At 32.9% G+C, this 16,055-nt stretch overlaps 1 protein-coding gene across 1 annotated transcript in view; it reads left to right on the top strand.

The window, feature by feature from the left end:
- IL6ST (interleukin 6 cytokine family signal transducer) overlaps window positions 1-16,055 on the top strand; it is a 46,257-nt gene extending 30,202 nt beyond the window's left edge. Inside the window, exons 10-16 of the mRNA XM_063085642.1 lie at window positions 454-636; window positions 2,337-2,438; window positions 2,602-2,748; window positions 3,079-3,219; window positions 6,161-6,257; window positions 9,650-9,731; window positions 10,623-16,055. Coding sequence (XP_062941712.1) covers window positions 454-636; window positions 2,337-2,438; window positions 2,602-2,748; window positions 3,079-3,219; window positions 6,161-6,257; window positions 9,650-9,731; window positions 10,623-11,363 — 1,493 coding nt within the window. The 3' untranslated portion in view covers window positions 11,364-16,055. The remainder of the gene's footprint in view (window positions 1-453; window positions 637-2,336; window positions 2,439-2,601; window positions 2,749-3,078; window positions 3,220-6,160; window positions 6,258-9,649; window positions 9,732-10,622) is intronic.

Raw genomic sequence — 16,055 nt, 5'->3', positions numbered from 1 at the left:
TTTTAGAAATCAGTAGCAGGCAGATTTCATCAGAACTGATGAAATACTTCCGTCACTACATGGCTTACTTAAGCCTGCAGAAAACTACTTAATTTATTTAAGCATTTTCTGATTACTTATCTGGTTCTGAAAACATTATTTCAAGGTTTTGAGAACTTTATATGCATATGACTTAAATATATTGTTAATCTGTAGCTTCAAAGAAGAAAAAAGTGCAATTACAAATTTACATAAAGCATTTGAAGAATTTAGGGAAAGCAAGAATTTAAGTTTAAAAATAAGTTACCTGACATGTAAATTATAATAAGGGGCTTTTATACATGGAAATACATATTAATATTATATGCTACAAAAATTAATAAGTCACAGGTTTTGGAAATGACTGTAAAACATTGAAATTTCAAATTTTTTAATGTTCATTTGTTAAATCAGAATTCAAACTTTGTTTTAAAGCTACTCACCCTGTAACGGATCTTAAAGCATTCCCCAAAGATAACATGCTTTGGGTAGAATGGACTACTCCAAGTGAATCTGTGAACAAATACATACTTGAGTGGTGTGTGTTATCGGATAAATCACCCTGTATCCCAGACTGGCAACAAGAAGATGGCACTGTGCGTCACACCTATTTAAGAGGTATATCTGGCTGGAAACATTTAAGTTGATATCCTTTTTTTTTTTAACTTTTTGGACAGGTTTTTCTCTTGCATATTCTCTAATTTATAGGTGTTTTGGTCCATTGAAAAGACTTCTAGCTTATCACAGCCCCCCTAGGTAAAAGATGTGTGACTTTCAGCAAGTCACACATTACCTCTGTGAACTATCGTGTCTTTTTATAGACAGAGTGGGGTTAATACTATCTTCTTGTTATACCTCAATATTGTTTTATCAACAAAGGAAGACTTATGAAACTGTAAATTAATGAGAAATATAGGAGAGTCCAAACTTTGCTGATGACTAATTGTATGTTCTCTGTACCTAATTTAATTCTCTTGCCCTTCAAATGAGAAAATAGTTTCCTAAAGCATCTGGATGACTTGTTTAACTTCTTACAGCCATCCAGTACGGGAAGCAGAACTAGAACTCGGGTTTCCACAGACCTTTCAGCTGGAAGTGCTAACAGAGTACAAAGTAATGATATTAGAAAGCTGCAAAATAGATTGTTATGTGTGCTAAGGTGCTACTTATTAAGTGGCTATAAAAATGACATAACTTGAAAGAGAGAACAAAAACACTCAGTTTATACATACTTTTTTAATAAAGAAGTCTAATCATTAGAAATCAGCTGTGAATAATATGATTAATCAGAGAAAAGCTCTAAGCACAAGGATACCTGCCATAAAGATTTTTAGCTTTATTCATTAAATAGGCTGTTTGGCCCTCGTTAACCTATTATTTAATATTCAATTTTTAATAAGCTTGGTTGTCTAGTTTATCAGCCTTATCAAATTAAAACATGGTAGAACTAGGGAGGAGACAGATTGGACTAGACAATAGAAACTTTTTTTAAAAAGCATAGTGTAGGCTTTGGAGACATTAAGTTTGAGCAGGTAGCCCCATATAGCTCAGTAGCCCTGAAAGCATAACTATTACAGCAGAATATAAAAATTGTTCATTTCTTGATAATATTGAATCATCAAGAAAAGGTAAAATTACTCTTTAAGAAGGGAAAGGAGAATATAACTTCATGAATAATAGTTAAAATGTAAATTCTTATTGAAGGTATAACTTCAGTATAACAAACACCTTGTTTTCTGATATGGACAAATAATATGCTATATCAAAAGAAAAATTTTACTTTTGCTTACTAAAAGAATAGATTACTTTGATAATTTAGAGGGATTATAAATAAAGGAAGTATTTAAGATAATTTTTTCTTTTAAAATTGTGGGAAAAAGAACACTAATTTTTTTCCAACTCATCCAAGAAACCAGGGCCATTAATTAGTGCTTTTCCCAAGGTCTTACTAGTGGCATGTTGCTCAGTAGGCTGTTCTAAGAGAATTAGGTAAGAAATGCAAAAATTGTCAAACTCTAAGTAAGACCCAATGCAATTTGAGATCAGTGTTTTATAAATCCTGAATATAAGTGCAGTCATTACTTTTATTAACAGTATAAATATTTTTTATCCACTGTATTGGCAGTACGTACTGTTACAAACAGTTTTACTCTATTAAGCTTGAAGCCAATACTCAAAAGGCGATGCTTGCTTAGAAAAGTGCAATTTTGAAAGAAAGAAAAGTTAAGTGGTTATGAAATTATAACGTAAAAATAAATAATGAACTAATTCAACTTTCTTATTTTGGGAAAAATATTAATCTGCTATTCTTACTTTAGGGAACCTAGCAGAGAGCAAATGCTATTTGATAACAGTTATTCCAGTGTATGCTAATGGACCAGGACGCCCTGAATCTGTAAAGGCATACCTTAAACAAGCTCGTAAGTCCAAACTCACTTTCTTTGAAAATGTTGAGTTTTGTATTAACAAAGACATTTGATCATTTTAAATAAGGATATGTCTCATAATGTTCAAATAATTTTATAAGAAATTTTACTAAATTCTAATGATTTTCCATTAGCAAATACATTTATTATGTTTCAGCACCTTCCAAAGGACCTACTGTTCGGACAAAAAAAGTGGGGAAAAATGAAGCTGTCTTAGAGTGGGACCAACTTCCTGTTGATGTTCAGAATGGATTTATCAGAAATTATACTATATTTTATAGAACCATCATTGGAAATGAAACTGGTAATAAAAGTATATTAGTTATTAAGAATTAGATTTTTTTCTTAAGCTTTTGAATGTTAATTTAAGTCTCAGCTTCTTATGTTATACATCTTATAATAATATATTATCCTTAGAAGACACCTGAGAATATGTCTTATGATTGCTTTCATGGCTCTATCAAAAAAATATTGTGGTGTGCTTACTGAAGAATATTATGTCAGAGTTAAGAAAGTTGTTTTCTGCCAAAAATATTTTAATTCTTTTTTAATACCTTCACAATGTCAAATATAGACCACATAACTCAAAAACATTGAGTAGCTGAATAAAGCACTGTTTTATTATGTCTTCCAGCTGTGAATGTGGATTCTTCCCACACAGAGTATACGCTGTCCTCTTTGACTAGTGACACATTGTATATGGTACGAATGGTAGCATACACAGATGAAGGTGGAAAGGATGGTCCGGAATTCACTTTCACTACACCAAAGTTTGGTAAGAAATAATGAAGTTTACTGTCTTCTTTTTCCATTTTCTTTTTAAAATTTAATCACACTAGAAATGGACTTAGTTTATGGGCTAAAATTTTGCTAAAAATACATCTTTGGATCCATAGAAATGGAGTGTTTATAAATTATTGTTTTTATATCGTTTATCTGGTTTTGGTTGTTTCTTTAAAGTATAGAAAATATTATTCCTCATCTTTTTAATGTTTTATTAACTGTTTCTGACTGACTTCACCTATATCTAAATCCCAAAAGAACTTGAATATCTTTCTAGATGGGTTAATTTGTTCACTGGCTTGAGTGTGGTATGTTTCCTTCAATTATAGACAGATTATTTGAAAGACTAGTCTACCCTTTCAATCACCACCTCCATACCTCTAGCTCAGTCTTTTTAACATACTGAAATAAGGCTTCCAACCCCACCGCTCCACTGAAACCTCTCTGCTCTTACTCATAGAAGACCTCTCAGCCGTCATATCCAGTGCATGCTTTTTAGTCTTCCTCTTTTTTCTGCTTTCTTCAGCTTTTGATTCTTGGCCTTTCCATTCTTGAAACACCTTCCTGCTTGGTTTTCTACCTGTACTTTTCTTTGCCTTTCTACTAGTACTCTCCTGAGTCCCCTCCCTCTCTGGTATTCCTTGTTCTCCTTTTCTGTTCTACATTTAAATGGTTTGTGTTCCCCAGAACTCAGTTCTTGGCCCTGTTTTCTTACCTGCCTATTCAAACTCCCATGTCCATGACTTCAGCCATCCTCTTCCCTTCCCAAATACATTTCTTTGTTCCATATCACAACCACCCAACTCTTTGCCAAAGCCAGAAATTTAAATTCGATTGCAATAAATTTCTTCGTATCTTTTTCCCTTACATAAAGTATCAAGCTGCACTGATTACGCCTAATTGCTGCTTGTGCTCACTCTTTTAAAATCGTCTCTTTTTTTGATCGTAAGCTCCTCATCATTCTCTCCACCTTTTTCTGTCTTTTCCCAGTGCATTGCCCTAGTAGGGCTAACTTTTCCCTTGTTTTGGCTGTTCCTATAACTTCGTTAAAGCCCACTTAAAATGCATTCTTTCTTGTTACCACCACATTTTGAATCATTATAGAAACTACCCTATTTTATTGTAATTGTATTTATAACCCCCACCCCAAGTGTCAACACAGTGAATGATAAATAGTAAGCTCAGTTCACGTTGGTTGAGTGATTGCTGAATGAGAGAATAAATGGATGAGGACTACATGAAATAGATAATAAAAAATCTTGAGCTTTGCTGTTAGGCCAATAACAAGTCTACTTTTTGGGATAAGGTTTGTCCCATGTGGTGACATGTTAGAAGAATAGATGTATGACAAATGATACTTGAAATAAAACTTTATACCATGATTTTTAGAAAAATAAAAATAAAATTTTAAAATATTTTTTCTAATTACGAAAGCAATGTTCATTATAGAGAATTTGGACTGATACAGTAAAATACAAAAGAGGAAGAAAAATCAGTCCCAATCCCTTACCCAAAAATAATTTAACATATTTATATATCCTTCCAGTCTTCTCTTCTGTATACTATATATGGTTTTTTTCTTTTAGATACTTCATAACCTGCTTCTTTCCAATTGTATATCTGTTGTCTCAGGGATCTATTATGTCTTCTTCACATGGCCTGGGTCTTGCCACCAAGAACCTTAATATCTCAGTTGAAGAAATATGGCATAAGTAAACAAAACAAATAGAGAGCCAATTGGGTTATGTAAAGAGTAAGTAGAGTAGGAATTAAAAAATATCAGTAGAGGAAGTTTTACCTTCAAAGAAGGTTTCGTAGAGGAGATCTTGAAGTCAGGATGTGGACAAATGGGAAGAAGAAGACATCATAGAGAGCGGCGCAAGCAAAGGCCCAAGGCACGAAAACATAAACACAGAAGTTTAGCAGCAATAAAGGAAGGGTTCTGCCTAAGTTAGACTTGGTATTATATATATGAGATCCTTAACACTCAAGAGTTAATATTTGCCAACCCATGGTTTATTCCCAAATATTGATCTGATGTCTTGATTTCTACTGGGCTTCATAGGATGTAGTTACTGACAAAGGGATATTTGTGGTGGAAAGATAAAACCAAGTGAATAGTAGTAAATGACTGTGATGTTACTTTTAGACATTTTTTCCTGTAAAAGACTAATTAAAGGGGAACTGGACTAACCAAAAGCAACCCCTAAATCATTTAAAAATATCTCCAACATTAATTATTCTAGTTAGTGAGTCATTTGATTAGTAAGTCCTCTTTTAAATGCAAATGGAGATTTGTGTGGCACTTAGGAATCTTAGGCTCGTGTGCTTTTTAGATGATTTATTAATACTTGTACCACTCCTTGTGTTTATTGAGTATCTCTTAAAATTCTTAGCCCTATTTCAGATGTATCTTCTTTTTGAAAATGGTAAATACTTATTAAAAAATTTGTCTGAAAGTTACATTTTTATTCCTTGTTAAATTTGTTGTTCGATTAAGATTGTTTTATAGCTTTTCCAATTCTGCTTAATATTCATATTTATTCTGATACAATTTCTGTGATTCAGTGGTGTTAGAACTCAAAGATAAACTTTTGCTAAGATTCTCCTGAGTGCAGATCATAGATGTAATAAATGGTTAAGTTTGAAAGCTCTAACTTACCATGTAGATTATCCAGTAAACTGAAGTAATCATTTTGTTCCCTCAACCAACGTATATTTTATGTTTAGTACATGGCCAGGTTACTGTGTAGAAATGGCTAAGGTATGCTTTACCAAGGAGAGTGAGTTCAGGGGAAAAAACACCTTTAGGTTTGAAAAGACAAAAAAAAAATTAGGACCATATTTCATCTTTTCAGCAGTAATCTGGTTGGGAATTGTATATGTGTCAACTGTCATTTCCCATTACATCTCCCTTTTTTTTTTTTTTAAAGCTCAAGGAGAAATTGAAGCCATAGTCGTGCCTGTTTGCTTAGCATTCTTATTGACAACTCTTCTGGGAGTATTATTCTGCTTTAATAAGCGAGACCTGTGAGTACTCATATTTTTGCATTTTTCCCTACCTTTACTGAGCTATAATTTACAACAAAATTCATTCATTTTAGGTGTACATTTTTAATTTTTGTAATTGTATACAGATGTACTTATATTAACTACTACCACAATCAAAATATAGAACATTTCCATCACCCTAAAAAGTTTCTTCATTCTGTCACCATTCTCTCTTTCAACCCCTGACCCCAGGCAATCACTGATCTGCTTTCTGTAACTAGTTTTGCCTTTTCTAGAATTTCACATAAATGGAATCAAACAGCTTGTATTCTTTTGTGTTTGATGTCTTTCACTTAGCATAATATTTTTGAGATTCATTCATGTTGTTGCATATACTAATATTTTTCCCCTTTTTATTGCTGAATAGTGTTTTATAGTTATGGATATATTTATTCATTCATCTGTTATGGAAGTTTAGGTTGTTTCTAATTTTGGGCTATTACGAATTACGTTGCTGTGAATAATCACATATAAAACTTTGCGTAGACATTTGTTTCCATTTATTCTGAATAAGTAACTAGGAGCAGGGAGTGCTGGGTCATGTGGTAAGTGTATGTTTAACATTATAAGACACTGCCAAGCTTTTTCAAAGTGGCTACACCATCTTGCATTTCCTCCAGCACTGTTCCATATTATCACCAACACTCGGCACTGTTAGAGTTTTTCATTTTAGTGTTTCTGGTGGGTGTGCAGTACTATCTCATTGTGGTATTTATTTCCATTTCCCTGATGATTAGTAATGGAACTTTTCATGTGTCAACTTACATATCTTCTTTTGTGGTGTGCCTGTTGAAATCTTTGCTCATTTTCAAATTAGGTTGTTTTGTTAGCTGAAAGGGTTTTTCATATGTTATGTTTACAAAATTTTTGTCAAATGTATGTTTTGCATATTTTTGTCCCAGTCTGTGCTTTTAACTTTTTTCTTAACTGTGACTTTAGAAAAGCAAAAGTTTTTAGTTTGGGTGAAGTACATTGTATGAGTTATTTTTTCTTACGGTTCTTGAAGTTTGTGTCCTGTTTGAGAAATATCTGCCTACTCTAGTGTTACAAATATTTTTTCCTATATTTTCTTCTAGAGGTTCAATCATTTTGGCTTTTATGTCTGTGATCCACTTTGAGTTAATTTTTGTGCATAGTGTGAGGTCGGGGTCAAGTTTCATTCTCCACCCCAACCCCCCACCCCCGATATCTAGTTCCAGCATGATTTGTTTTGAAAGGGCTATCTTTTTCCCATTGAATTGCCTTGCTATCTTTGCCAAAAATCAATTGCCCGTATAAGTCTGTAGCTATTTCTGGACTCTTCAATTCTGTTTCATTAATCTCTATGTCTGTTCTTAGGCCAATACCACACTGTCTTGATTAGTATAGCTCTATAGTAAGTTTTGAAGATAGGTAGAATTCCTCCAACGTATTCTTTTCTCAAAATGATTTTGGCTAGGTTTTTTGCCTTTTCATATAAATCTTAATATCAGCTTGTCAAATTTTTTTTGAAAACTCGTATAATTTTGATTGGGATTTTATTGAATTTAGAGATAATTTGGGGAGAACTGCAGTCTTAACGCTATTGAGTCTCAGTCTGTGAACCTGGCTTATCTCTTTACTTATCTCTTCACTTGCCTTGATTTTGTTTGATTTCCTTCTTCAGTTTTCAGTGGACAGGCCTTGCACATCATTTGTTAAATTTATTCCTAAGTATTTTTTAAAGTTAGTATGAAAGAAATTTTTTTTAAATCTTATTTTCTATTGTTATTGTTAGTATTTAGAAATACAGTTGATTTTTTAATATATTGATCTTGTAAACTGAGACCTTGATAAATTCATTTATTAGTAGCTTTTTGGATTCCTTAGGATTTTCTACATATACAGTTATGCTGCCTGCAAGTAATTATAGTTGTTCCAATCATTATGCTTTTAGTTTTGGGGGTTTTTTTGGTCTTAATGCAGTGGCTAAGCCTTTGGTACAATATTGACTATAAGTGGTAAGAGCTGACATCTTTTAGTGGAAAAAGTGTTTTAGTCTTTCACCATTACATGTGATATTACCTGTAGGTTGAGGAAGTTATATTTTTATTTGGCTGACAGTTTTTATTATGAATGGGTGTTAAAATTTTGTCAAATGTTTTTGCTGAATCTAATGAGATGATCATATGGTTTTTATCCTTCCTTCCATGAATATGGTGAATTTTATTGATTGATTTTCATATATTAAATCATCTTTGCATTCCTTGGATTTTGCTGCATTCAGTTTGTTAAATATTTTTACATTTATCTTTATGACTGATGTTGGTCTGTCCTTTTTTATGTGTGATGTCTTTGTCTGGTTTTGGAATCAGGGTAATACTGGCCTCATAAAATGAATGGGAACATGTTACCACCTCTATTTTCCAGAAGAGTTTATGTAGTATTGGTATTTTTTCCTTTTTCAATGTTTGATAGAGTTCACAAATAAAGCCATCTGGGCTTGGAATTTTCTGGGAAGGTTTTTAAACAAAAATTCAATTTCTTTATAAATATAGTAAAACTTTCTTTTTCTTCAGTCTGTTTTGGTAATTTGGTAATCCTTTCAAGGAGTGTATCCCTTGGTTGATTGTTCTATTTGTATAGGTTGTCAGCATAACTGCTTTTATATTGTATCCAGATTTTATAGGTGTTTCCTGCAATAGAGTCAGTCTGGTAGGATCTCACTCTGTCTTACCAGAATCATCATTCTCATATCTGTTTTTAACTTTAATTTTTATATTTGAACTTATTCTCAGAATGACTCACTGTACACTTATGTATACTTATGAACACTAACTTTGAGCTAGGAACTATATTAAGGTAAATATACTTAAGTAGGTTTTTGATGATATGGATTATCCTGAATGAATTGGGTATTTTCAATATTGTTAGCCTTTTATTGTTTTAAGAAAAAAATCAAGGTTATGATATTTTATTTGATATCAATGTGAACATGTGTTTTTATTATCTAGATTTTTTTTAAATTGGAAATTGGACATTTTTTTGCATTTGTTGGGAGGGGGTGCACCACAACATGCTGTGGCATGGATAAAATTTTTAAGTGGATTTGCAGAATTTGATTTGAATCTGGGAGATTTTTTTTAAGTTGAATACTGATTATTAGCTTTAGCCTTATTAACAAGTTTTCATTATAAATCCATTAAGATCCTTATGCGTTTTCAACAGTATTTTTCTGTTGGTTACAAGAAAAATAATTTTTTTGCTTGGCTTTGGGGTAGAGTAGGTATTTTTTGTTCATTTAGTTAATTGGTTTGGTTCTTAAGATTCTTAGATGAATGTCTATAGAAATAGGGACTATTTATTGTCTATTGTGTGTGGCTCTACATATGCTATGTTTCTTTTTTGTTCAGAATTAAAAAACACATCTGGCCTAATGTTCCAGATCCTTCAAAGAGTCATATTGCCCAGTGGTCACCTCATACACCTCCAAGGGTAAGATAAAATGCTTCTGAGTTGTTTATAATACACAGACATATTAGGATACATCTGTAGAATTCAACCAAAAGATATTCAAGCTGAATCAGGAAGTAAATGAAAATAAAATAGTATATAAGCGAAAATTTTAATCAAAATTTAAAATAATACCTACACATTCTAGGGGTTTGTCATCATTACAGTGTATTTGTTCTGACATTTCTATTCTATTCAGTAAACATTACAAGTATTTTATTGAACTTGCAAACTGAAAACTTAAAGTGCTAAAACTGCTAGGTGATGGTAATACTGTACTAAGGCAAGCATTTTAGATTGAATATAAAATCAAATTTAATAGTCTACCATCTTAACACTGATGAAATGATTACAGGGAACCTATACTCAACTCTTTCAGCTTAAAATATACCCCAAAGGGGATATAATTGTATTTATTATCCTCCAAAAATCCTTGAATTTTATATGAATAGATTAAAATGTGTTGTATTTTTATATTCTACAAAACCTCAGTCATTCAAGTTTGATTTTTATTAATGTTTCCTAGTTTTTCTATCCAGTTAATTCTAGGCTGCCTAGTCTGGGCATGATATATTAAATACTGTTTGTAGACCATTAGCTTATCAAAATGTAACATCAACAATATTGATTTGAAAGGTCTAAGGAAATATATAGCCTGATTCATACTTCTTAGACTCATTTTACAATGTCTGTGATTTGAGTGGTTGATGGTGATTTAGTGACATAGTATAGGTTATTTCTGTACCACTGAAAGTTACTGAGAAGTTTTAGAGGTACATTAGCTGTGCGACTTTAATATTTGCCATATGTATCTCTGAGATTTTCCAGATGAACATATGCCATAGGTAATAATCCATTTTCTCTCTTTCTTAGCACAATTTCAATTCAAAAGACCAAATGTACTCAGATGGCAATTTCACTGATGTAAGTGTTGTAGAAATAGAAGCAAATGACAAAAAGCCTTTTCCAGAAGATCTGAAATCATTGGATCTATTCAAGAAAGAAAAAATTAGTACTGAAGGACACAGCAGTGGTATTGGGGGATCTTCATGCATGTCATCTTCTAGACCCAGCATTTCTAGCAGTGATGAAACTGAATCTGCACAAAACACTTCAAGCACAGTCCAGTATTCTACTGTGGTACATAGTGGCTACAGACACCAGGTTCCATCAGTTCAAGTCTTCTCAAGATCTGAGTCCACCCAGCCTTTGTTAGATTCAGAGGAGCGGCCAGAAGACCTACAATTAGTAGACAATGTAGACGGCAGTGATGGCATTTTGCCCAGGCAACAGTATTTCAAACAGAGCTGCAGTCAACATGAAACCAGTCCAGATATTTCACATTTTGAAAGATCAAAGCAAGTTTCATCAGTCAATGAGGAAGATTTTGTTAGACTTAAAGAGCAGCAGATTTCAGATCATATTTCACAGTCCTGTGGATCTGGGCAAATGAAAATGTTTCAGGAAGTTTCTGCAGCAGATGCTTTTAGTTCAGGTATTGAGGGACAAGTTGATAGATTTGAAACAATTGGGATGGATGCTGCAGTTGATGAAGGAATGCCTAAAAGTTACTTACCACAGACTGTAAGACAAGGTGGCTACATGCCTCAGTGAAAGACTGGTTCCTGTTACAACTTCAGCAGTACCTGTAAAATAAAGCTAAAAATATTTCATCTGTGAATTCAGATAAAAAATTATCTTCACTCCCTGAAGATGATCATTTGCCCTTAAGGACAAAAATGTACTGAACTTCACATGGGCTATTTCCATTCCAGTATATCTGGGATTCTACTTTGAGCACTACATAAACTGACTTTATCCTCTGAATAGCTGAATGAGTTTGTGCTGTTTCAGGATGTTTGCACTGAAGAAAAACAAAGCTTGTCTGAAATTTATAAAGTAAAACTTCATTTTGCTACACAGAAAACAGAGGGTATTTAAATAATAAGCAGTGATATACTTAGTGAGCACAGCTATACTGATTTGATGAGAATAGTCATCAAATAAAGTGGCTTAGGGACAGTTAATATAGAGGATCAACTCTAGCTGACAACATAATTTAAAAAGAGTCCATAGGGCTATATGAGCCCAGCTTTTGTAGTCTGACAAAAAAGTAGGGGGGCTCGTTTATAGTTAATATGAACATATAAAGTGTTAGTTCCTTTGCATTGGTAATGATGCTGCCAGTTGTTGCTGGAGAAAAGGAATTCCAGAGCTATAACGTGGCAGATTAAAAATATCCATCTTTTTAAAATTACATAGTCAATAATCTCACTAAATTTTTTTAAATTTGCTTTTTATCGACAACCTCTTTGAAGATCTATTTCACAAATTCAGTGGAGTAGCCTGGTAAGAGCTAGGAATGAACACAACAAACTATCAAGCATTTTAAAAATTGTTTGCCACTTATAAAGACTTAGATTAACATTTTTCTATACCTATACATATATACATATATCATTGATCTTTCTTGTTAAGATTTCAGAGAATTTGGTTGATAAAGCACTTTATACGTCTTCAGCTTAAAATGTGTTTAATTCAGTATACTTGTTTTTTATTTTTAAGTGGGCCAAGACTTAAAATTTTCTTTTTTTCTGGTAGGTGTTTGAAGCAAACTGAGTTAGAGGATTTGGGCAGTATACACCAAAACAAAACAGAACTCAAAGATGTACACATTGATCTTAGTATAATTAGCAAATACCCTTATTGTAGAGACACTTAGTAAAAAGATGGTATTTTAATATCTGCCATTTCTGAGATAGGGTAGAACTTAGTTTTACTTTGTGATTTAGAAATATTTTGAACAGAACTGGAAAAAAGATGTTTTTCAGTAGAGAAGTGAGCCACACCTCTGAAGTTTAGCACTAAAGCCACTAACGCATTTATGTTGTCCCTAACCACCACATGTGACATGGAGGCAGGGGCTAAAGATAAGGGCTAAGTAAGAAGAAATTGTCATGCATCATTAGTGGTTGACTACTGCTATCAAGTGAGTTTAGAGGAAATAGATTTGGTTTTCTTTCATATTTAAGTTACAGAAGCCAGGCAGACTTAAACTAGTTTGTAGAGGCTACTGAAGAATAAAAGGCTAAGAAAAACTGGTATACATTTACAGTTGAGATGTAATTCTACTTTTTACTTTCTCAGAATATTTTTCACATTAGACTTCCTGTTACATTTTATCCTTCGTATTCTTGCATTTATGTAAGGACTAATATTTTTCCAAGTTCTCTTACATATATGATCTTTGGGAAACAGTTAAATAGGTGGTTTATTCTGAGACATCCAGTTTTCTACTTTAGGCAAAAGTAGATTGGTAGAGTGACAGAATTAGACGTAGATGAAGAAAGTTAGGCACAAAGGTCAAGTAGGGACAGAGACCCACATTCACACTACAAGATAATGGCATCACCACCGTTTAAGTTGGTCAGTAAAGGCGGGGCCAGATCAGGACTGGATTTGTCTTGCTATATACCAGCTTACTTCAAAAAATTTATGGAAAAATAGAATTAAAAGATAATACAAATCTTTCCATGAACTTTTTGAAGGCCCTCCTATATCTGTCAGAAAATTTATAACTATTACATTTTTCAATTCCTCAAAATAAGTAGTCATGTTATTGTAATTGTGTTTAGCTGTAACCTTCCTCATAACAAATTATAGTGTTGTGAAAGAAACTTTGTAGTGTGAAGTTTGTCCATTTGAGGAGGCAGTTATAAAATGTGAACTCATGGTCCAAGGGGATGAGAATGAAGGGTCATTGAAGACAGGACCTCGCATACACAAATTTGCATGTTGAAACCTTCATAGAACATGGTACAGTGAATGAATGCCTCTAGCCACAAGAGCACTTGAGACAAATTTAATGGCTATGTGGTTACTGTGCAAAACTTCATTCAGGAAATGAAGATATATTTGAGCACTAATATGTAATGTATGTTTTTGCCCTAAAGAGAAAAGCAATCATAAAACTTTTTTTTAAATACAAGATTACTTTCCTAGAGCATGTCTTAGAATAACTGTTTTGTGCACGTAAATTGTATTTTAGGTAGGTAGAGAAACAAATCTGGTTTGTTTATGTAAAAACTAGTCTAATAAAGTTAGTGGATTTATTACTTTTTAAATATTTAGTGTCTAAAAGTGTTTAAAGTAATGCTACCACATCAAAAAACAGCCTCTTTGTGGACAAAACTAATTCACTGCTTCTAATGCAATCGTACTCTTTAGGATTAAAAAAAGATTCAACGTATATTATGTGTTGCCCTTGTAATTTGACTATCAGTTACTGGTGTATTTGGTATCCTGCCCTCATCTCTCATAAAGGGATAATGCAGAATAACTTAGAAAACTGTGAAACTTCAGACTTTCCAATAAAATCTAAAATTGTAATCTTTTTTAGCATGAATCAATCAGCATTCAGAAACACACCCAATATTTGAGTAGAAGCAGGGAGAAAAAAGCAAAATTGTTTATATTCTGTGTTCATGTCAGTTCATTACATAGTTGTTTGATTTCAACCTTATTCTTGGATAAGGGATTTTACCACATGAAGTCATTAATCTCTTATAAGTCTTCCTAGCTCTTATTATGAAGTTAAAGGTTAATGAAGTTGAAATATATCTACAAAACATTTATTAAAGCTTATATTTAAAGTGAAACATCTAAAATAGTTTTAGAAATAGAAATCAGACACATGTAATTTTTAAAGATGTCTTTTTTCTACCCACACAGTTAACTAGTTAAAACCATTACATAAATGTAGAAATAGAGTAATCATATAGAATTCCCAAAAGTAGTCCTGTGTACTGGCATATATTGACCGAGTGAATCAAGCAGGAAATATCTTCCTCCATTCTGCTATATTCCACATTGTTCTCCTGTTTGATTTTGCTGAGTTGGTATTAAGAGCAAATTTCTAAACCATATTCTTATGTTTCAATAAAGTTTTATTTTGTTGAGATGAGTAAAATATCAAAATAATAAGCTACATAAAACTTAAAAGTTTAATGGTTTAAAAGAAAGTTGTTGGGAGAGCCTTCTTTTTTTTTTTTTTTTTTTTGGTTGGCCAGTATGGGGATTGAACCCCAGACCTTGGGGTTATCAGCACCATGCTCTAACCAGCTGAGCTCACTGGCCAGCCCTGGGGCCTTTTATTGTAGGTATCATTGTTATATTGCCCAGGTAAGGTTATTTAAAAAAAAAAAAAGTCGTACTTTTTTGTTAATTAAAAGAATATGGAGCCATAAAATGGCAAGGTATGTACAGTCAGCCTAAAATTGGGCATTGTCACAGATTTCAGAGGTTTAAACTAGCAAACTTACAGCCTAATTCTTTGGACTGCAGTTCCTTTTCAGACTGTTTATAAACAGGATTCAGATATGTCAAAACAAAACTTTCCAAAGCCAACTGTAATATCTTTTGGATTAATCTACTCTTTCCATTATATATGCTACTAGTATGTGCATTAGCACGATTTCCCCCCCCCCCCCGCCCCCCCCGCTGGCCGGTACAGGGATCCGAACTCTTGACTTTTGCATGATATTCTTGTATGGACTGCATTAAAAATAAAAAGGTGGCAGCTTAGGGCGGAGCTCTTCTGTCATTCATTTGTTCCTAAATTTTTAAGGGCTTTTTGCAAGTCAATAGTTCCCACAAACTGGTTAGTTTACCCAGTTCATTAAAGTTGGTGGATCATTATGAAAATGTATTTAAGGCCAGTGGTGATAGATGTTCCAGATCTTTTATTTCTTGAACACAAGCTTTGTCTGAATGGTAACTAAAGGTTTTATATGCTGTTACATGAATATCAAACTGTGATCTGTCAGAAACAAAGGGATATTTTAAAGGTCGATATTTGAAAATTCTTTAGTCTTAATGTATATTGAATAATATACTCTAAAAAATGTATGTGCAATTTGCTAGCACGACAATGCAGTAATTAGCATTAGGTACGAGGGTACTTCAAAAAGTTCATGGAGAGATTTGTATTATCTAGCAATTTTATTTTTCCACGAACTTTTTAAAGTACCCTCATATGTCTCCTTTCTATAGTCCAGCTATGTCCCATTTATCTTGTAAGTGCAATCCTTTCACATTTGCTTGCTGTTTTACCCCACCTAATCTAAGTTCATTTGGAAGCCTTGTCTGGAGTATTGTATGTATTTTTACCTTTGCAGTGAATTGCATGTGCTAATTGTAACCACAGTTATTTTTATGTTGACATAACTCTAAATGTTATAGTAAATGTTCTATTATATATCAGCTCTAATCCTTTAAGTAAATATAAGAAATAAATTCTTGTTGGTA

The sequence above is a fragment of the Cynocephalus volans genome, chromosome 2 (assembly GCF_027409185.1).
Source record: "Cynocephalus volans isolate mCynVol1 chromosome 2, mCynVol1.pri, whole genome shotgun sequence".
Lineage (NCBI taxonomy): Eukaryota > Metazoa > Chordata > Mammalia > Dermoptera > Cynocephalidae > Cynocephalus > Cynocephalus volans.
The sequence above is the reverse complement of the archived record's forward strand: the minus strand, read 5'-3'. Positions and strand labels throughout refer to the sequence as shown.